Below are 22,496 nucleotides of genomic sequence, written 5' to 3' on the forward strand. Positions count from 1 at the left end.
TGTTTTCTTCTTACAATAAAGTCATAGTTATGAGATTGCCTTGAGGCTCAAAAGAGCTTGGGACTTTTCAACAGTGTTGACACTACAATGACTGTGGAGACTTACAAAGTTAGACTAAATGCATTTTATGGGATGGCTACAAACTTACAGGGGCCAAGGGGGCCACATGTGTTGATTTGAATGAAAAATGTTTCTCACAGGCTCATGTATTTGAATACTTGGTCTGTAGTTGTTGTTGGTGTTCCGGGAAGTTATGAAACCTTTAGGAGGCTCTCCTTGCTGGACGAAAGGTCACTGGTCATGGAACTATTTTTGTTGTTGTTGTTGTTATTTATTTGCTTGTTTTTTGTTTTTCTAGAAAGGTTTTTTTCTGTAGCTTTGGAGCCTATCCTGGAACTGGCTCTGTAGACCAGGCTGATCTTGAACTCAGAGATCTGCCTGTCTCTGCCTCAAAAGTGCTGGGATTAAAGGCGTGCTCCTGTGGAGCTAATTTTGAGGGCTTATCACCTCACCACATTTCTTGCCCTCTCACTTTCTTTGTTTCATCTTTCCAGTTAAGATGAGCTTTCAACACCCTGCTCCTGCTGCCAAGCTTTCCCTGCCAGGATGCCACTATCCCTCTGGAATTATAGGGTTAAAGTTTTCCTTAGGTTGCTTTTGGTAATGATACTTTATCATAGCAAAAGAAAAGTAACTACTACATGGGCTCTTATTTTCATATAAAGCTTGTATGACTTTCATAAAATGTTAATAATTTTTAAAGCTAAATTGCCAGGTCCACAATAAAAACTTTTGATTTAAGAGGTCTTAGGCAGAAATTGGTATTCTTGCAAAGGTCCAAATATGGACTAAGTACTCACATTATAGAGTAATTTAAGTTGTAGACCTGGTATTAGTATCCTGTCCTATACATATAGAAAACCGGGTCAAAGAAAGTTGAACCCAAGTCAGCAAATGTAAAAATCAAGTTGAACTTCAATAACTTCACTGGTTTGATGAAATAAAAAACTCTAGAGAATGAAAAAAAAAAAAAGCTAGGTAACAGAGACTGTGAAATACATAAAATATGGGATAGTACAGCAGACTTGAAAACATGTCTTGGGATTAGACATGCTTAAATTGTAATTGTGACACCGTTTAGAGTATGAATTTGGAAAAAAGGGTGACACATCTGAAATGCCAATGAACATTATCAGAGATCTTGAGACTAACATGGAGAAATGGTACATAACAGGACAGTGGGTGCTAAAAGGCATTGTTTTACAAATATGTAATGCATTGTCATAACAAATAGACTTCTGGTCTGGTGAGATGGCTCAGCTGGTAAAACGCTTGTCCTGCAAGCCTGACAACCTGAGTTCAACTCAGGGAATGAACCCATGGTAGAAGGGTTCAGAACCAACTCCTGAGAGTTATCTGATCTTTACATATATGCCATGACACATGTAAGCACATGCACACACACACACACACACACTAAAATAAGAATAAATTTTACTTGCTGTTGGGTTAAAGATTCAAATGAAGAGAAAAAGAGGTTCCCTGATGAGAAGTTGTAGCTGGTTCCAGAAAAGATATAAAGAGGTCTACTTGCTGGTTTGCCTTCTGCTATGTCCTTGTAGTTTGGACTTGTATAGTATTTAATACTGACAGTTCACTTACCAGAATACACAACCAATTCCTTGGAATTCCCCACAGAACAGTTTAAGGATGTTCTTAAGGTCATGATTTTCTCAAACATAGGATTTGTTTTCTCTGCTTAGAGTGTGCCACTATTTTCTTCAGTAGGCTCCAAAGAAGGAGAGGAATGCCTTCCTGATGTGGTTTGATGATGTTTACCATCATCAAAAGAGATGGGTGCACAATAAACAACAAGTAACACAACAAGTAACAAATCTGTACAAAATAGTCTTTCATTGTTAGTGTTACTTAAAGCATTATAGATTTACTTTATATTAGAAATAGCTACCACCTCAACCTAGTGATGCATACCTGGGATCCTAATGCTCAGAAGGCTCAGGCAGGAGAAACAGCAACTTAAAGAGAGCCCTGAACTACACACTGACACTGCATCTCAAAAAAACAACTTAAGAAAACCAAGTCATAATGTTTGAATTTGTCTTATTTTCACTAAGCATGGCATTCTTTCTGGAGTACCACCACAGTCCCAGCTGTCTCTGTCTCATGTATCTTCAGCATGCTCTAAGGCAGGTGTTTCAGCCCCCTAGGCCATTCACTGAATGCATCACCCAGGATGCAAGAAATGGAAGCATATTTATTTTACAGATTTGTCTTGGCTTCAGGAATTTTCAATCTCAACCCTGCTTCCTGAGAAGAAGCAAGGCAGAAAGAACACCTCCCTTTACATATTCAGTTCAACACAAACAAAAATTTTCTTCAAAACTTATCCAACGGGCTTCTCTTTTTCATTCTCCTTTCTGTGCAACACAACCATTCTACTGTTGGAAGCTCTAGAAAATCAAGTGACAGGTAAGGGTGAATAAAATTATGTTGTCTTAAAACAATCATGATTCTTCCTTGGTATTGGAAATTTTGTTTTCCTCAGTACAGCCAGGGTCAGTTTATTACAAAGGTGTTAATGAGAACTTATTCCATTTTAAATAACTGTAACTTTCACATTTAGTATCCTAAAATCACATATGGTTGTGAGCCCCGGAAAGTTAAGAAGGAAAAGGTGCCAGAAAACTTAAACTGAGGTATCTGTCTGGAATGATCCCAGAGATGATCCTACCCTGATATGATTCATCACTCTAGAGGAACAATGAGAAACTCCAAGGAGCTCAGTTAGTGGTCAAATTCACAAGAAGCTGTAAATTCCAATTACTTAAGAGTAAAATACCTACTCTAATAAACCCCCATCAGTAATCTACACAGCTACCTTGTACTATGCCTAGAGCTGGAACAGATCAACCACATTGTTGCAGGTGCCTAGCCCAGCTCTGCCTATGAGGGCCATGATACAGCAAGAGAGGCACAGGGAGAAGGGACTAGCTTCTTTTCCTCCCTGCTTCCCATCTGCCTGTACTTCCTGCAAGCACCTCCTTAAGGTATCATTCCCTAACACAGTAGCTGAGCCTTTATGCAGTTTTTTTTTTTAATTGTTCAAAGAATCAGCACAGCATTGAAGGTAGAGCTTAGAAGTGCTTGCCTTGGTTAAACCCTTAGTACCAAAAGAGCAAAGGGACCACTTCCATTCATGTCCACTAATATATCTGTTCTTTATTTATCCCTACTATCCCTACTTTAAGTCTTCTTTGCAGAGGGAAGACACACTTCTGCTTCTGCCATAGGATACTAAGCAGAGACTGAGAAACACATATTTAGTGAGAAGCTAGCATGATAAACAGTGTAACCTGAGGGAGCTGGACAGTCTTTAGTATATTTTTATGGAAAAATGGCCATTGCCTTCATAAAAGATTTTACATCTGACAAAAAGGTATCAACTGTCTACCTTACAGTTTTAAGTATATTCAGAGTTGTACAACTACCCCCACAATCGATTTAGGGATATTTTTATCTTCCCTCTATTCAGATGAGCCCTGAACTCATTAACAATTACTCATCTTTTCTCCCTACCCCTTCTACTACTACTAGGTAATCACTTACTTTCTCTGTTTAATGATTTAAGCATTCTGGACTTTTCATATAAATGGATACTATACAGTAAGTGGTGTTTTGTAGTTGACGTCTCTAACTTAGTATTATTTTCATGCTTGTATGTATTTGTACTTTATTTTCATTTTATAGCAAATGGGGCCACTATGTGGATACACTACAACATATATATATATATATATATATATATATATATATATATTCAGTTGATGAGCACTTAGGTTATATTCACTTTGGGATATTATGATATTATAAGAGAACAAATGCTGTCATTTGTCTTGGGCATATACCTGGGAAAGGCACAGCTGGGTCATGAGGTAGTACTGTATTTAACTTATTGAGAAACAGCTCAACTGTCTTCTAGAATGGCTACAATATGTTATATTTCCATAAGCAATGTATCAGGGTTTGTATTTCTTCACAAACTTGTCACTTCCTGCTATCTCTTGACTTTATTTATAGACATCCTAGAGAGTTTGCTGTTACACCACTTTTTGTTTGTTTGTTTGTTTTGTTTTAAAACATGAATTTAAAGAGACATATATAGAGACAGGAAACACTGCTGTATATTCTATTGTTTGATTACTCAATCTCTCTAGCCTTCAGGTTCTGCATCATATCACAATCCAACTAGGCATCTAGTTGTTTGTAAAAGGCTTACTAATTTATTATAATTGAACATCATTGAAGGGAACCAGTCCAGGAACAGTGGGTCTAATTAGCCATGATGGCTGCAAAGCAGAAGGTGTGAGTCATCTAAGAATAAGCAAATGCTGTTGGTATGACTGTATCTCTAAATTGTGCACTTGGTTTGTGTACTTAAGGCTTGCACCTGATGATATTTCACAGAACAGGCCATGTTCAAAGTGCTTGCAAAACAGTGCGTGGAACAAAGTTGTTATTGGCTTTTCAGTTACTCTCCGGGATCCGTTCTCTTCTTTCGTAGTTTAACAACACTTTGATGGGGACACTGTGATGAACTGTGATTGGCCACAGAGAATCAATCCCATTCTCTGTCTCCCTTGTAAACTGGAAAAGACGCACAGTTCCCTCCACTGAGCAGCAAGTTGGCTCGTCAAAGCCTTTCCTCAGAAAGCCAATCTCACAGAAATGTTAACCTCTTTCCGTGGCGCCTTCCATCTTATCCCTATCAGGCTGACCACTTTACCTGCAGAGGTACAGGGCGTGCTCCTACACAATCCGAGAGTCTCCCGTCTCAGTGCCCCTTGCCTAGCACCTGAGGTGAACCACAGGGATCTCATTGACCTTGAAAGACGGGTTTCGCTCTTCTTTTTAAGGAGTTCCTTTCTTCCTCGTTCTTTTACTTACTAAACCCCAACACGAGAAGCCGGAGGCTATGCAATACCAGCCTGGATGACAATTCAGGAGGCTTCAATTCTCTCAAGCACGGAGGACTGCTCAGCCAGAACCGACTCCGCAGCCCTAACCCCGCCACGACGCGTCCTCTCGTCCGCACGCTCCAGCGATTCTGACCCCGGGAGGGAGCATCACGTTCATCCAGTCTGGACCCCGAGCACCTGAGCAACAGGTGAAGGTACCATCTCCAGACTTCCACAACCACCCGCAGCCAGGTTTTCAGTGACCACTGGGAGCCGGAAGTGACGGACAGGAAGTCCCGCCTCACTCACAGGGCGGGCTAGCAAGATGGCAGCGCCCAGGAGCCGGTGAGGTGAGAGGACACGGGAATCCAGGGGAGAGCTGCACCGGTGCGTTATGGCCGCGTCCCCGCACACCCTTTCCTCGCGCCTCCTCACAGGTATTGTACCCGATCTGGCACAATCGTGGGGGAATTCTTTTTGCCGCGCGCGACACCGTGGTTCCGGCTGGCTGCAACCTTGGAAGCCCTTGGCTTGTCACCTGGCAGGGAGGTGACCTTTGGGGTAGCCTGAAGGGACGAGGCCATGGAGATGTGGACCACTTTTGTACCGTATGCCAAGAGGGGCGTAACGTTTGGTGTCCCGTGCTTTTTGGGGGGAGGGCGGCGAACAGTGCCTTGGACATATGGGAGCCGCCGTTGCTAGCCTCTGCCTTGTAAATGACAAGATTTGCACCTGCCCGGGTTAAGGAGCTGCCTTCTAGCTTGAAGTGTCACGGTTATAATCGTGATAATGATAATTTTAGATTGAATCCCATTGAGACTTAGCTGTGCACGCTCAGTATAGTTCTTTCAATTAAAGGACTTTTGACAAATGTTTATCATAAATTCTTGAACAGGTCTCACCTTTTCAGAGAGTTCAACCACCCTGCACACTCTTCCTAAAATAGGAGCCTTTATCCTTCTTTTTTCATATCACGTTAATTTAACATGGTTATTGCATGTTGTAATTGTTCATATGCACACTACAGATGTACGTCAATTTAGTATGTTTCTTCTGATTAGATGATGCATACTTTGTGGAGGTAGAAATTGTTTGTGTCTCTGGTTCAACGCTGTAACCTTCATGGCCAGATCAATTCCTGTGTACATTGATGATGCTCATTCATTTGTGAATGAATGGGATTTTTCTGGTAGAAATATTAAGAGGAGAGTATCCATGGATGAAGATTAATTGGTCCATATTAGAAACAAAGTAGAAGGCAAAAACTACCTTCTCATATCACAGCACATTCTGTAGGTCTCACTGTTGCATACAAGCTGCCAGCAGTGTCTGGCCAACGGTGTTGATCACGGTGGTTCTAGGAACTTCTGTTCTCTCATGGGTTTGTGTGATCTCAGGGCAGATCATTTGACTTTTCTATAATGGAATATTTACTTGAATATAAATGAGGTAGCTGAGCAGGATGATTTCAGAGGTCCCTTCTGGCTCAAAAGATAGGGCAGTGAGTAGAAGGTTGGGCAGTGTTTGGCAATTGTTGAAGCTGGGGGATAAGTAATGGGAGTTTCTTGGATACCTCTGTTTTTCTATGACTGCCATTTTCCATACTGAAAGTTTGTGGGGCGTTTTGTTGTTTTTATTTTTGTTTTTTGATTATGAGTCTTTTTTGAGTCACTTCTTTGTTACTTTATGTCGTTCCTGCTGTGAGTGTTCCTTGGTCCTGACCCTTGGCACTCTTAGAGGGCTCATCTGTTCTTGTTGCTTGACTATCCTCTCTGTATGGAAGCTTCTTCTGTGTATGTTACTCAGAGAAGTCTTTCTTCCTACCTTTCTGTTCTATATTTCAGCTCCTTATAGAACAATTCTATTTTGACTCCTGAAACCCACAGTGTAGGAGATAGGTTGCATATGACCTCCTGTCCCCGGATCAGTCAGTCTCTGGAGTGGCAGAATAGAGGGAACTAATAGCTTAGTTTCTAAAATTGAGCATATCTTCAGAAAAATCTGCTCTGTGTGAATCTGTGAAATATCCCACTCAGAAATTTGATAGGAAAAGATGGCAGAGAAGGATAACTGGTTTGTTTGGTGGCTAGCAATTACTCCGAGTTTGTTTATGAAAAGTTCAGATTGTTTTCATTTCCATTAAATAAGCTTCAGGAACTTTCAAGCAATTGTCTCCTTAGCTGATTTTAAAAGCCCTACAGACACAGACACAGTCTAGTGATAATCTCACCTCTCCAGATTTTTAATGTGTCTTTTTTTTAATTTTTTTAATTTAACTTTATTTTATGTGTTTTGGTGTTTTGCCATAGGTGTCAGGTCCCCTGCAACTAGACTTCCAGATAGTTGTAAGCTGCCATGTGGGTCCTGGGAATTGAACCCAGGTCTCCTGGAAGAACAGCTGGGCTCTTAACCACTGAGCCATCTCTCTAGCCCCCTTAATGTGTCTTTTATAAGCCCTGGATATCTTAAAGTGTGCATGTACTTACCCAGGCCTGAAGTAGCTTTCTAGGTATTTGTTCATGAACAGGTGATACCATATTGACTAAACCAAGAGTTGTCATAATTTACAAATACAGTTTCCAAGCTGCCCCCCCCCCCACACACACACACACTGGTGGTTGTTACTGTCATTCTGTAAAATTTCAGCTTGGCCCACATAATCTTGAAAGAATTCCCAAAGTGGTTCCAAGGCAAACACATATCCATCCATTTGAAAGTGAGCATGTCATAATTGTGGTTTGAGGATATGATTTTGGTGCCAATTGGCCCACCTCTGCTTTAAGATAATGGCCTTGTATTTCCAGAGGAGAGCTTATTCTCATCTAACAATTCAGGAAGGCTACCTGGGCTTGTCAGTCACCAAACATCATTTCACTTTGTTATCTGGCAAGTGTCCAGTCACTGTGGTAGCAGAGGTGAGCAAAGGACAGACTGCCATCAAAGAAGTAAACACTATGATGATGGTGTTTCGAGAATTCTTTTCTTGGAGAGAGGGAAACTGTACCTACCCCCTAATCACAAGGTCCTAATGTAAAACCAAATTATGATTCCACCAAAGTTCAACCTAGGGAACCAATGTGTTTATTGGGTTGCTTATATAGCATGGGTGAGGGGTTACTGGCAGGAGTAGAGTAGAGTACAGCAGCTGCACTTGCAAGTTTGTACCCATTGTGGATGATGGCTTCTCCTTAGCCACATCGATGGAGCCCCTTCAGTGAACCTTTCCCCTGCCTATAATTACTCTAGTACCTCTAAGCCCTGAGGCCACATGCACTTAAGGCAGAACTGCAAACATATGGTTGTGAGGAGTGGCTGGAATTTCAGGTGAGAGTCCAATCCCTCCCCAACCCTTGTCTATGAGGGAATATCAACAGTTAGCAAGCTGGTTCCTGATATACTTTTGTAAGCAGGTGTAGCTGGTCTGGTGAAGCTGGAGGTTACTTTGTTCAGAGGGCTGTGTTCTGCAAGAGGTGGGAATAGTTTGCATTAAGAAATGCTATCATGGGGCTGGAGAGATGGCTCAGCAGTTAAGAGCACTGACTTGCTCCGGAAAACCTGGGTTCAATTCCCAGCACCCACATGGCAGCTTAAAACTGTCTGTAAATCTACTTCCAGGGATCTGACACTCTCACACAGACACACAGGCAAAACACCAGCGCACATAAAAATAAATCATTTAAAAAGGAAGATGTGCTATCATCAGATTCGGAGACCCACAGCCAACCATTAGGGAAGCTGGGGAATCCTGTGAAAGAGGGAAAGGGTGTAGGAGCCAGAGGGGCAAGGACACCACAAGAACATAGTCCACAGAACCAACTAACCAGGGCTCATAGGGGCTCACAGAGACTGAAGTGACAATCAGAGAGCCTGTATGGGTCTGACCTAGGGCCTTTGCATACATGTTATGGTTGTGTAGATTGGTGTTCTTGTGGGATTCCTAGCAGTGTGAGCAGGGGCTGTTTCTGACTCTTATGATTACTCTTGGGACCCTTCCTACTGGGTTTTCTCATCCAGCCTTATATGAGGGGATGTGCCCTCATATAAGCATGTGTGTCGTAATGTAGCTTGTTATGCCATGGTTGGTTTATATCTCTGGGAGACCTGCTCTTTTCTGAAGGGAAGTGGTGGGGAAGTAGACCTGGGGTGGGGCATGGATGGAGTGAGGGACTAGGAGGAGAAGGAGGAGAAGGAAACTGGTCAGGATATAATATATCAGAAAAGACTAAAATATTTAAAAGAATAAGTGACATCATAAAACATAATATAACATGATGGAATAGTTGAAGGGACTGAAAATTTGATAGGTAGAGAGAAGATTGCATACAAGGAAGCAGTGTAAATACTGTCGATCCAGTGTGTGTAATGTGCTTAGATGGAAGGTCATGAGGCAGTATTGCTGTGATAAAGTAAATGGGAGGGTTTGTGTTAGCAGTGTGTGGTGGTTTGACTATAGGCACAGACATCTGAACACTTGGTCCCCAGAAGTGGTGCTTTTGGGGAGAATTAAGGGGTACAATCTGTGAAACATGGGGTAGAAAAGAAGAGAGATGCATGAAGGCAGGATGATTGGCTTCACTCTAACTGCTATTATTCTGCTCCAGTGTAAGTGCTTAGGAGTCTTTCAGAAGGAATAGAAAGAGGGACAGGTGTGACCTGCATGCCTTACCTTTCCAGAGTTTTACTGCTTATATAGCCCCAGGGAAGAGGAGGCCTTTTCCATCTTAAAACTTGCTCTAGGAGGAAATACTTAAATTCTGTGGAAGTAACTACACAATACATAGACAATTGGATCACAGTGGGAAACTCAGAAGTAGAAAACAGAGCATAGAGAAACATTAGGTTGTGGAAGCCATGAGAAGGGACACTTTAGAAAAGATCAGCTAGGACCTGGAGGATAAGCCAGGGGATGACTGCAATGTATATACTGTCACATGCTAGACAAGCTCTTTATTTGTTGATTTGAGAGATTTAACAAAGAAATCAAAATTCCTAAATGGATTGACACTCATATGTTATTGAAAGCCATTTTCCCTTCCTTGTAGTTATCTTAACCATGCAAAGGAAATGTAAACCTTCATTGTAGTTTACCGGTGTTTAGTGAGAAAAGATGGGCGCTGTCTTTTCTACTTTATAAAAAGTGAACTCACCTTGATGTTATTTTCTTCTTAGAGACATCTACAGTATGGTCATCTCGTGAATTCTTGTAAACATAATGATGTGAAAGAGACGGTTCCCTTCCCTGACTTAAGTCTAGTGCCGATGAGTGGCACTGCTTCCCAGGTTGGAATCAGAGGTGCTTTTGGAATCCAGCCCCACACAACAGCATCTTGCTTTGCTATGATGTAGGCACTGCTGAGTGAGCAGCTACCATTTCAACATGCCATCTTCTCTTTGTCTCCTTGTTGCAGGCTCGGTGGGAGGATGTGTCTGGTATCTAGAGAGAAGAGCTATACAAGAATTGCCCCACAGGGTCACCCATCTGTTCAGGAATGTCAATAATCAGTGGGTCATGGTCCAGCACCTAAGCTTCCTCAGGCGCATGGTAAGTAGAGGCCTGCCTTCAGTTGCTTTCCGCCTCTGCTTTTCTCTGGGTGAGAGAACTACAGAGATTCCTGTTAGAAGAAAGCTTTTAGGAAGTACTGTGTGAAAGAGGCTTTTATTTAGTGTTCTGTTAAGTTTATCCAAAACTTTAACCTCTTGTTTTGATTATTTTTAACTGAAACCAGAACAATTCTGGCATTTGAGGTTAAATATATGATCTTGAAATTTTATTGATTAAGTTTGAAGAATGATTGAAAACTTATGGTATATTTCGACCAGGCTAAAATTAGGAAAAGCTGAACTTGTATGCTGCATCTTTTAGACATTCTCTGAAGTTCTGTAAATATGTCAGTAAAACAGAAGTAGTTGTTTAACCGTGTGATCTTCTTATTTTCCTAGACCATTGATGCATTTGAAAAGACTAAAAATACCTCTGAGGGACTGGAGAATGGCTCAGTCAGTAAAGTGCTTGCTTTGGTTCAATCCCTAGAACCAACATAAAAGTTAGGTGTGGTAGTATGCACTTGTTACCTCAATTCTGATGAGGCAGACTTAGGATCCCTGGCCAGCTCCACCAAGAAACTGCCTCAGAAAGTAAGATGTATTGGGCTGGAGAAGTGGCTCAGAGGTTAAGAGCACTGGCTATTTTTACAGAGATCCTGAGTACAGTTCCTAGCAGCTACATGGTGGCTCACAACCATCTGTAGTAAGATCTGATGCCCTGTAGGCGTGCATGCATACAGAACACTCTATACACAATAAATAATAAATAAATCTTTTTAAAAAAGATGTATGTCTCCTGAGGAGAGAGACTGAAGGTTGACATATGACTTGTGTTTATGTCCCCAGTACATATGAACACACACACACACACACACACCTCTACCTTCTAAGTAGACTAAAATAAAGGTTTTTGTAATTTGCCAGTGCTTTTACAGTGGTGCTGATGGTCTGGTTTTCTTACAAGCCTCTGTCTGTGTTGATACACTTTGAGAGTGCGGCAGCATGGTAACTATCTTCTAGACAAGAAGAATAGTCATAGAATAGTAATACAGCTGGAAATTCATAGTGCTGCTTTAAAGAATAGCAAATCATAGTCCAATGTTCTACTTAGAAACATTTCACCCTTCCATTTCAAATACCCACTTTAACTTAAAGTTTAATTAATGTAAAATCTTAACTAAAATCTAGTGTATTGGTTTTGTCAATTTTAGAAGTTTGGTGTCGTCATCTATAAATAAAAGAGTTATAAATAAAGACCTATCTTTGAATACTGTTGGGAAGATTAGTTAAAATATATATTAATAAGGGCCCGCATAATATTACTAGTAATTACCAGCTTTTGCCCATCAGTGATAGGGACTGACTCTAAGACTGGAGTGTCTTTCCTCATCCTACACTCCCACTCGGGTAGCCCAGTTAGCCTTCCAGTGAGTGCCCTTAAGATGTTTGCTTAAGAGCTCATGTGGTCAATAACTGACCTTGGCTGTCTATAGACATTTTAGTGTATTCAGATTAGAAAGTTCAGCCTTCAGTAAGGTCAGTGGATAACAGATGTATCTTCTTTGCCAGGAACTTAAATTCCTAGATTTTTCTAAACCACAAATTTAAAATCATAGCCAACACATTAATTTTATCTCTGTATCTTTTAGTGCTAATGTCAGTGTTGCACACATTGTAAGTGCCTGCTCTGCTAACAATGTTAAAGCTGCAGGAAGCTCTTCCAAGGGCTGAAAGCTGTTAAGCAACATCCTTGTCTTTAGTAACACCTATCTGTCTGTCTTTCTGTGTAGTATGTCACACAGCTGCACAGGGGCCTTAGCCAGCGAGTCAAACCAAAGCCAGAGCCAGTGGCTTCTCCATTCTTGGAACACACATCTTCAGGGCAGTCTGGAGCAGAAGTGGATCAGCTGCCATCTCTCTCAGTCCCCAGCCTGCCTTTGTCCCACAAGCCAAAAGAAGAGTTGCTGGAGCTGGGGACTGCTTCCACAGTGGAACGTTCTCTAGACACAGCCAAAGAGACAAAGGAAGAAAAGCAGTGGAAAGAGATGAAGCTTCATGCTGAAGATCTGCCTGGCATTTTGGCTAGACTGTCCAAGATCAAACTCACAGGTACTTGGTTTTCTGAGACTGTTTTGTATTTCTCCTGGGCTGTATTTATTACCTCCCCCAACTTTAAAACTCAACATTTTTCTTTACTCTAATTATGATTACCACTCGGACACTTTGAATTCTGCTTCTGTAGGATTGTGGATTGTCTTACATTGTAACTTTTATGCCCAAATTGGTTGCATATGAATTAAAGGAGACATTTATCCTGACTGTTTCCTTATGCGTACTATGTTTACAGCCACTGTGCTTTCAAAATGCAGTTCAGGAACCTGCACTGTGCTATGTAGTGTAAGCCCACAATGACTATGGGGACTTAAGCTACTCTGTGTTCTGTACTCTGTGAGACCTTTGGGGTTATCCTATTTGTGTGGGGCTGTAGACTAGATTACTCTAAGGATGTTTTAAAGTGTTTCCCCTTCTAATTCCAGTATAAGATCCAATCTTCCTGCATCCAGCTGGGTATTAATCCATAATAGTGTTGCTTATTGTATGGACTACCCTGTGAGCCAGGCATATCATGGTTGTGTGTTGTCTGATAACTAGAGTTAGATACAGCTCTGTGACAGCTTGTTTAAGAGTGTTCTGGTTACCCTGCAGACTGGAGACTTGTACCCAGTTCTTAGATGAAGGGGAAGGAAGAGCATGGCAAACTGTGATCAGGTTAGACCAGGTGATCTTTGAAGGCAGAAAGTGGCAAGTAGAGTCTCGTCAGATGGACAAAAATGAAGGCGCTGAACATCAAGAAGGATGGCAGAAAGAATGGTTTCTTTTGTCTCTAAAGGTGCAGACAGATACCAAAAATCTAGGGTGAAGGATGTGAACTGGACAACTTCGTTCCTTAGTGACCAAACTCACTTAAAGAAAATTCTCTTTTTGCTTGGCCTGGGGTGGTGTGATGAACGGACATAGCGAGTGTGATAGAGTCTAGTAAGAATTCTGTGGTGTAACTAACAGAGCAGGTCTAATACTGCATGGAGACATGTCTGCATGCTTCGCTCTAGCTAAGCAAGAGCCCTCCTCCCCTCTAAAACATTGTGCTTTGTGGTTTTTGCTAGTGGTCTGGGTGTCATGCTGGTGACATATTAAGAACGAGTATCAATAAATTATAGCCATACAGATGTCACCTAAAAAGTAGGACCTTTCAAGAGGTCAGCCCCAGAAGTGGCCCCTTGTCAACAGCAGGGTCTTCTTTGTGCAGTGTCATTTAACACATTCAGCCTGCTGATTGGCCCACTTCTGTTATCATGCCGTCTGTGTCAGAGATGGTAGCAGTATTCTCTCTTCAGCCGAGAAGCCTGTCTCTTTCAGCTCTAGTCAAGCATCTGAGTGTAACTGTGAGAACTTTCTGCAGTGCCTCTAAAATGTGCTTCACCTCTACAGCTAAGGATGTTCCTTACAAATGGGAGGTGCTGAAAGGTGAGTTTGCAAATAGTTATGGGTAAATATTTATACATCTACCAACTATGGGTTGTGTTTCCAGGGGAATTGTTTCTGCCCATGCAGGTGAGTGAGAGTTTACTAGGTAGGGAGAGGAGGGGGACTAGAAGTAACAACAGGAGCCTCAACAGAGGCCAAGAACCCTGCTGGGCCTTGGCACATTCAGAAAATTGATATAGGACTTGGGTTCCAAGTAGGGGAGGGGCTGGGAGGGTTAGTGCCACACGGGCACTTACTCTATTGAAGAGCTGCACTGTTAAACCATGGTGGTAACAAGTTCTAGGAGGTTTCTTGCAGAAAGATGGTCACTTTGTGATTTCTTTCTGTTTTAAGTGTCTTAGTTTCCATTAAATCTGAAGGCTAAGTCAAAAGCAAGCTTCAGACAGTGCTGAGTTGGGCATGTCCAGCTGGAAGCACACCTCTGCAGCACATCGCTGCACACAGTATACTGCACTCAAACCGTGGTCACGCACCTGTCCCCTTCACCTGCACCCTCCACTGTTAACTTTTCTTTCTCCTAATAGTTCTCCGTCTATGTTCACATACATCTCGTATCTAGATCTCATGAGAGAAAACATGTGTGATATTCGTCTTTCTTAGTCTGGCTTATTTCAGTTAACACAATTTCTGCTTCCATCTGTTTTCCTACAGACTAACAAGATTCCATTCTTATTTATAGCTAAGACTCCAGTGTGTGTATACCTAGCACATATTCTCTATGTGCTTTTCCACTGATGGATGCCTAGGGCAGATATGACTCACTATCTGTGGACTATGCTACAGTAAGCTTCCCGTTCTCAACTTTGGACTTTTGAAGTTGGACTGAGTACATTTTATATTATGAGATGGGCCATGAGCCTATGGGGCAAGGAATGTTACAGTTTTGATGTGAAATGATTCCCCCAAGCTCATCTCCAGCCACTGGCACTACTTGGGAGGTTATGGGACCTTTAGGAGGTGGGCCTTATGAAGGAAGAGGATTGCTGTGGGTGGGCTCTATGGGTTACAGCCTGGCCCTGTGCTAGCTGGAATCCTTTCTGCTTGCTCACTGGCCTTAGGATGTAATCAAGCTGCCTCTGACTCCTGAACCGTTGCTGCCATCATGAACATTGCCCTGCCTTTTTGGCAACAAAACTGTGAGCTAAAAGAATCCCCCAAACTGAACAAAGCAGCTCCTCTGCCCAGAAGAGCTATGCCAGAATTCTGTCACTGTGACAAGAGCAAAGCAGCCCTTCCTTTCGTCCAAATAATTACAGAGAAAAGTGTCATCTTAACGTCAGTCATGCTCATTGGAAGGGTCTCTCTCTGTTACATTCTTTGGGTTAGAGTTTGTGACACTTTGCTATTTTCTTTTACTCTGCCCCCTTAACTTTTCCATTTGGTGAGTTCAGGTGGGTCCTGCCTTACTTATGGTTAGAAAGGGCTGACTGGCACATGTTATAAAGTATGTGTGTATGAGTGTTCAGTGTGTAAGGATTTAGGGTCATCTAGTATCTGTTTCACTAGAAATGGATGCCATTTCTCACAGTAAGATGGCATGGCTTACAGTCCTGTTGTGCCATGGTCTCCTGTATCCTAAATAAGGTTTTATTGCCCCCAATTGCACCTTTAATCTCAGTACTTGGAGGGCTGAGGTAGGCTGATCTCTGAGTTTAAGGTCAGCCCTGGCTATACAGTGAGACACTGTCTAATAAAAAAGCAAAACAGGAAGGTATGGGGGAAAGATGGGTTTGATTTTGGCAGATTCTTTAGGCAAGTTGCTTCAAAGGACAGTTGTCCAGTGGGATTCTTTTCTGGAGGAACTAGGGGTCTTCAGATGGAGTTCTCATTGTGGTCACAGGAAAGAACAGGTGTTGGGGGTGGTAGATAGAGCAAGCAGCAGAGGGGCCAGGGCAAAATTCATTAAGGTTATTCCCTCTAGTTCTTCTGAAGGGCCTGTAATAATCCTGCAAGGAAACAGATGGTCAAGGAGGGGCAACAAGAAAAAGGGCTCTGTCACAGGCAGAGGTGCAAACCCCTCCCCACAGGAAGGGCTTGGATCACACTGCAGTTGCAGGAGGACCACTCAGAACCCTGGCTGAAAAGATTCAGGAAGTTAGTGCCCACTACCTGGTAAGTCAGGAAATGGCAAATGGCAAGCTTTGTTTCTTCTAAATGCTTTGAGTAATCTACTTCATTTTGTAAAGTTTATTTGATGAGTATTTCATTAGTAACAAAGGGTGACGAATTTAAGGTCAGGATTGTGCGCTACAACTTTCCTTTATTCTAGCTATTGTACTGCTTTTCCTTTTATGTGGCTTATGTGGTTGTATATCTGAGTTGGCATTCCAGATACAGTAGGATTTAATATGTAAAACCTGAGTCTGGAATCTTAAGCAGGTAGTAATCATTTAATATCTTAATTATTCTTCGGTGTGCATGGGTACACTGGCTCCCGAGTGTCCAGGGTAAGGAGCACTCATGGCATGCTGGTTAAAATGGTAAGTTCTTGCCACTGTGCTGGGCACTGAGTTTCCCTGGGTCCAGGTCATGACCCAGAGATCTGAATGTTTGATATGTAACACGGGGTGCAGGTGATCAGGACACACCTCAGAAACCTGATGGACGCAATACCCAGACATCAGACTTGGTCCCAGACGTGTTGGTCTGGCTGGTGGTAGGGAAGATTCATTTATTGAGAGCCAGAGGTGCCGGGTAGGACAGCTGGCCACAGGAAAGGCATCTGGGAAGAACCCGGACCACACAAGAGAGGCATGCAAAAGGGGCTACCTCCTCACCTACAGCCAGAGATGGAAAAGACCTGGGGTTGTAAATTTCCCTCATATGATTTTATTTATCCCATGTGACTGATTGAATTAATGCCATTTCCTTCTGCTTATTTCATTTAAAGAAGTAGCACCCTTTGTGACCCTCAGCCCTCTCATCTGACTGACCTTGTACTTTCCTCTTTAGTTTATTACTTAAATTCACACAGCCTGGAGTCAGCAGGAATGCTTCTTTAAGTATATCCCTGATATATGTAAATTGATTTCTCTTGGACTTATCACATCTTAGACAATTCATTTCTAGCTAATGGCAGCTGAGGCAGGAATTTTTGAAAGCCATCAGACACATTATAGAATGAGTCTTTTCTGTGTGTCCTCTGTAGCTATAATGTACTAAGGAAGGGCCATATACTGATCAGACTTTGGTCTCCTTTGCAGGAGGGCAGGCTAACTGCAGCCTGAATCCTTGCCACTTCTACCAGGACATGGGCCAAACCTTTGCTGGTGTACTGTCATTTGAAGGTGTGTGTGTGTGTGTGTGTGTGTGTGTGTGTGTGTGTGTGTGTGTGTGTGTGTTTGTGTGTGTAAGAAAGTAAACTGTGTTTATAAAGGAGTAATAGGCCTCCCTTGAGCCCCCTGCCAGCTGAACTATTTACAATAATGTTTTTGCAGTTTGTTGCCGGGACCACACCAGGGTGAGGAAATTTTATTTGGATTAGGATCATAAGAGGCTGTAGTGACTGAACTCAGTTTAGACTGAATATAGGTCAATAAAGAAGGACTTTTCCTGATGAACATCTGTGCTGAAAAGTTACATTTCCCAAGGCCAGCACACTAATTACAGTGTTTTCTTGGAACCAATAGATGAAGCTGTTGCTAGAGCTGATAGAGACCTTCCCCCACGGTCCAGAACGCTGCTTTTTATTCAAAGAAAAGTAGAAACCACACTGGTTTGTCTTAGATTGCTTTGTGTGGCTTACTGTGGTCTCTGGTGTTAGCTGTACCAAGCAATTCCCATGCTCCCACAGTAATACCATCCTACTTGCAGGGTTAGAGGTAACTTGCAGGTTAACTCTTGAGAGTTACTTTTTGAATAGTGGTCAGTAATAATCCTAAATCTTTCTGTAGTATTGTAAGTTATGTAACTATCAGAGAGAGAGAGAAGGAGAGAGGGAGAGATATTGAAATGATCTTATGATTTTACCATGCCAAAGTAACTGTCGTTTTTATGGATTTTAGTAAATTAGCTTGTGGAATTTAATAGCATACTCATCTTTTTATATGGTAATTACTCTGATCTGGGTTAGTTAGTTTTTTTGTTTTGTTTTTAAGTTTTCTTAAGACAAAAATATAAAATAAGAGGGCTAGTCAGAGAGCTCAGTGGTTAAGAGCACTTGCTGCTCTTCCAGAGGACCTGAGACTAGCTCCAGTTCTAGAGGGTCAAAATGTCCTCTTCTGACCTCTGTTGGAACCAGCAAGTAGTGTACATTCATACTGACACACACACACACACACACACACACACACACACACACACGTATGCACATACATACATATAAAAAGAAATGATTCCTTTTAAAAGACAGAAAATACTATATAAAGAGCTGAGTCATCTAGTGACTAGTAACTCTACAATTTTTATCGCATACCTGTGCATACTCTGTCTAAAGTTAACAGTCCAGACTAGAGGTACACTGACTGTGCTAGAATCCCTCATTTGTAGTATATTGGCTGTACAATTATTGACACTTTTTTTTGATGTCTTAATGGCTTGGTTTCAGCTATAAAAGGAAAGCAAGTCTACCTGTGAGGATTATTGTAAAATGTATAAGAAATAATTCAGATGAACAATTTACTACCACAACTAGTTAATGTTCAAGGAAAATTAATTACTATTTTGTTGTGCTAATGTATGTACAGGACATTTGATAATTTCTAATGCCATGTTCACATGTAGGCAGAGGTTTCTGTCTCATCCAGTCCTGTAACCATTTAGTCCCAAATAAACACACAGAGGCTTATATTAATTATAACTGTTTGGACGATGGCTCAAGCTTCTTATTAGCTAGCTCTCTCTTAATTATTAACACGTTTCTATTAATTTATGTATCTCTACATGGTTTAGCTTACCGGAGAATGTCCAACCATCCTACCTTCCAGGTGACTACATGGCATCCCCCTGGCGGCTCTCTGCATTTCTCTTCCCAGCAGCTTCTCCTAGTCTGGTAGCTCCATTGATACTTCCTGCCTGGTTACATCCTTCCTGCTCACTGGCCAAGACAACTTCATCAACCAATAAGAGAAACATATATTCACAGTATTCAGAAGGGCCTACCCCATCATTCACACATCTTTGTGTGTGTTTATTTCTAAAAGTTGGGTCCCTAGAAATAAACCCTTTTCATGTTTTTATTGTCATATATTAATTATTCAAACTAATGGGCTTTGTTGTAGCATTTCACATGCATATTACATATTTTGGGTATAGTCACCCACCTTGCTTGAGTTGAGACAGCAGATGGCATGCCACTGTATTCCTGTATTCGCTTTTCTCTTGGTAGTTTTCATTTCATTATCAGTCTGGTAGATGGTGCTCTAAGTCGTATCTTTGTCTTTTATCTGTGATGATTCTCCAGGGCAGATACATGCAAGTGTCTTTTGGGAGAAGATATACATACCTTCAGAGCTTTTGATTGGTGGATTTCCCTAAAATGTTTACCAGGTGATGCTGTGACCCACATAGCAAGCCTGCCATACCTTCAGCAGTTATTGTAGGCCAATGCTGGTATTTTATAAACAATGTGCAGAAATATGTAAAAATTGTCACATAAACTTGTTTTATATTTAAAACTCCTGATGAGTGTAGTTTTGGACTTCTCTCACAAAGCAAGTTAGAGGAATGGCGGTCACCATTCACATCCTGAGCTGACATTTCTGTGGCCAGGAGGCATCTGGAAAGGGGACCACTTCTCAAAAAGATATACTTTTGATATTTCTGAAACCACAGGACCAGTGTCATGTGTCTGGTCTTGGTTTTTAGTGCCATCTCCCTTTACGCAAGAATTATGGGTGTCTGTGTCCAGCAGTTTCTCTGATGCACTGCCTGCTGAGTTGCTGTGGGGAGATTGTCCTGCTGTGCCAAGGTGTGGTGGATGTGAGTGCTCTGCTGTACTGGATGAGGGTGCTCAGACGCCTTGCCTGCTTTGTCACACAGGGAACTGTGTCTAGAAGAGGCCCTGGCCTGCTCTGTCCTTACAGTGACCTGGCTGGCCCTTCTAATTGTGATGCGGCTGCCTCTATATACTTGTGGACTGTGGTGGCAGGGGGACTTCTCAAGGAGGCTGCCCACCTTAACTGTCATCCACTTTGGCCTCCTTTTTTTCCCAACAAGGAGTAAGGGGTGCTGTCTGGTTAGCCTCTCTTTCTTGTATTTACCAAGTTCTTTACTGTGACTGTTTAGGATTTTTTCCCCTATTCAAATAATGAAAACAGAGAATAGGATGTTTCTCAGTAGTAGGTGCTTGCTTGTCATGTGCAAGTCCCAGGGTTCTATCCTCAGCAGGACATATGCACCATTTTTCAAATAATGAGAGTAGTTTATTCATCTTTCAGTAACTGCCTTAAGGTTCATATAACTGTATTTAAAATATACTTCCCGAGGCATCATTTTCTCTCTGTATCATTTACTGAAGACACAAGTTTTTTATCCATTTTCATTTTTATTCAGTTTAATTATGTCCTAGTTTGGTTTTGTATTGCTGTTATAAACATCATGACCACAAGCAACTTGGGGGGGAAAAGGGCTTATTTCATCTCAGCTTGAATTTCATCATGCAGGGAACTCAGGGCAGTAGCCAAAGCAGAGTCAAAGAAGGAACGCTGCCTATTGCTTTACTCCCTATGGCTTACCCAGCCTGCTTTTTTAGACAGCTTTAGATCATCTGCCCAGGAGTAGCGCCACCCACACTTGGCTGGGCCTTCCCACATCCATCAGTTATCAAGAAAATGTCCCATAGTCTTGCCTACAGGTAATATTGCTGGGGACATTTTATCAACTGCCCTCTTTCCACATGACACTAGCTTGAGTAAGGTTGAAAAAAAAATTCAACAAAACAAGTATCAAGTTTGACAACCACCTTGTGGTGTTAGCCTTGTCTGCACCACAGCTCTGCCCTTGAGGAAACACTTCCCAGTAGATTTCAGCTGAGTGATGCTGGTCTGTTATTAATCACAGCAAGTTCTTCAGTCCCAGCTGACCAGCATCCATCTCCCCAGGAAAGTAAAGGTTTACATCAGTGATGCTCATCTCTTGTTGATCAAAGCTGGCTCTGTAGCCCCACCTAACCATAAACCATAGATTCTTAGTACAAAATACCTTGCAAATGACCCTACGAAGTCTTCCAGGGATTCTCAGCTTCCCTCTGAAACTTCCTGAGCCAGGCCTCAGTCCTCTGCATTTCTCTCGACAGTGTCTTCTTGCTTGTTCCTACAGTAAAACTCACCAAAGTCTGAGAACTCGATGGTTTTTCCAGGCTGAAGTCTGAACACTTCCGTAGTCTTCTCAGGGTCTGTCAATGTAACACTCAACTCCTAGTACCAGTCTCTGCCCTGGCTTGGCTTTGTATTGCTCTATAAACACCATGGCATGACCAAATGCAACCTGCAGAGGGAAGGCTTTATTTTATCTCACTGCTGTAGTCCATCATAAAGGAAGTCAGGATAGGAGGCTGGAGGCAGAGGATGAAGCAGAGGCCATGAGGGAACACTGCTTACTGCCTCCTCCCCATGGCTTGCTCTGCTTGCTTTTTAATAGATTCTAGTACTACTTGCTACAGGGCAGGCATGGCCTACATTGGTTGGGCTCTCCCACATCAATTATTAATCAAAACTGGGTCCCCACAGACTTGTGTACAGGTCAAGCTGACAAAAACTAACCAGTTTTGTTTTGTAGGTGCTTTTATTTGTTTGTTTGTTCATGACAGTGTTTCTCTGTATAGTCCTGGTTATCCTGGAACTCACTCTGTAGACCAGGCTGGCCTCAAACTCAGAGATCTGTGTGCATCTGCCTCCTGAGTGCTTGGATTAAAAGTGAATGCCACCACAACTGGCTTTAAAAAAAAAACAAAAACAAACAAACAAAAAAACACACCTTGGTTTTTGAATGACTTATTTTTATTTTATGTGTATTGGTGTTTTGCCTGCATGTATATCTATGTGAGGGTTTCAGATCCTCTGAAACTGGAGTTACAGACAGTTGTGAGCTGTCATGTGGATGAAAATTGAACGTGGGTCCTGTGGAAGAGCAGCCAGCGTGCTCTCAACCACTGAGTCATCTCTCTAGCCATTAACCAGTTTCTTTTTATTTGGATGTAAGTTCATTTAGCTAGCTTGTTCTGTTTTCTTATCATATAATTATTAATTTGGGATTTACTTGTCTTAAATTCAATTTCATGTTGATTGAACTGGTTGTTAAATGTAAAACACTGTAGTTGATGCTAGAGAAAGGTAAAAATTTCTCCTGAGGATGAAAATCACATTCAAACAATATTTTTTATAGCTTTAAAGGAGGGGTTGGGGGAGAAGAACTGAGAATAGGCTGAGCTCCCTGTATGGGAATTCTAAAGAGCAGCAGCTCCAACACTTGGGTCAAGGAGTGTAGAATTCG

At 41.9% G+C, this 22,496-nt stretch overlaps 1 protein-coding gene across 1 annotated transcript in view; it reads left to right on the top strand.

Annotated features, from left to right (window-relative positions):
* The first annotated feature begins 5,286 nt into the window (after positions 1-5,286).
* LOC127219135 (protoheme IX farnesyltransferase, mitochondrial) overlaps positions 5,287-22,496 on the top strand; it is a 107,628-nt gene continuing 90,418 nt past the window's right edge. Inside the window, exons 1-3 of the mRNA XM_051180391.1 lie at positions 5,287-5,413; positions 10,385-10,518; positions 12,311-12,629. Of these exons, the coding sequence (XP_051036348.1) occupies positions 5,371-5,413; positions 10,385-10,518; positions 12,311-12,629 (496 nt within the window). The 5' untranslated portion in view covers positions 5,287-5,370. The remainder of the gene's footprint in view (positions 5,414-10,384; positions 10,519-12,310; positions 12,630-22,496) is intronic.

Source organism: Phodopus roborovskii, unplaced genomic scaffold, assembly GCF_943737965.1.
Source record: "Phodopus roborovskii unplaced genomic scaffold, PHOROB, whole genome shotgun sequence".
Taxonomy (NCBI): domain Eukaryota; kingdom Metazoa; phylum Chordata; class Mammalia; order Rodentia; family Cricetidae; genus Phodopus; species Phodopus roborovskii.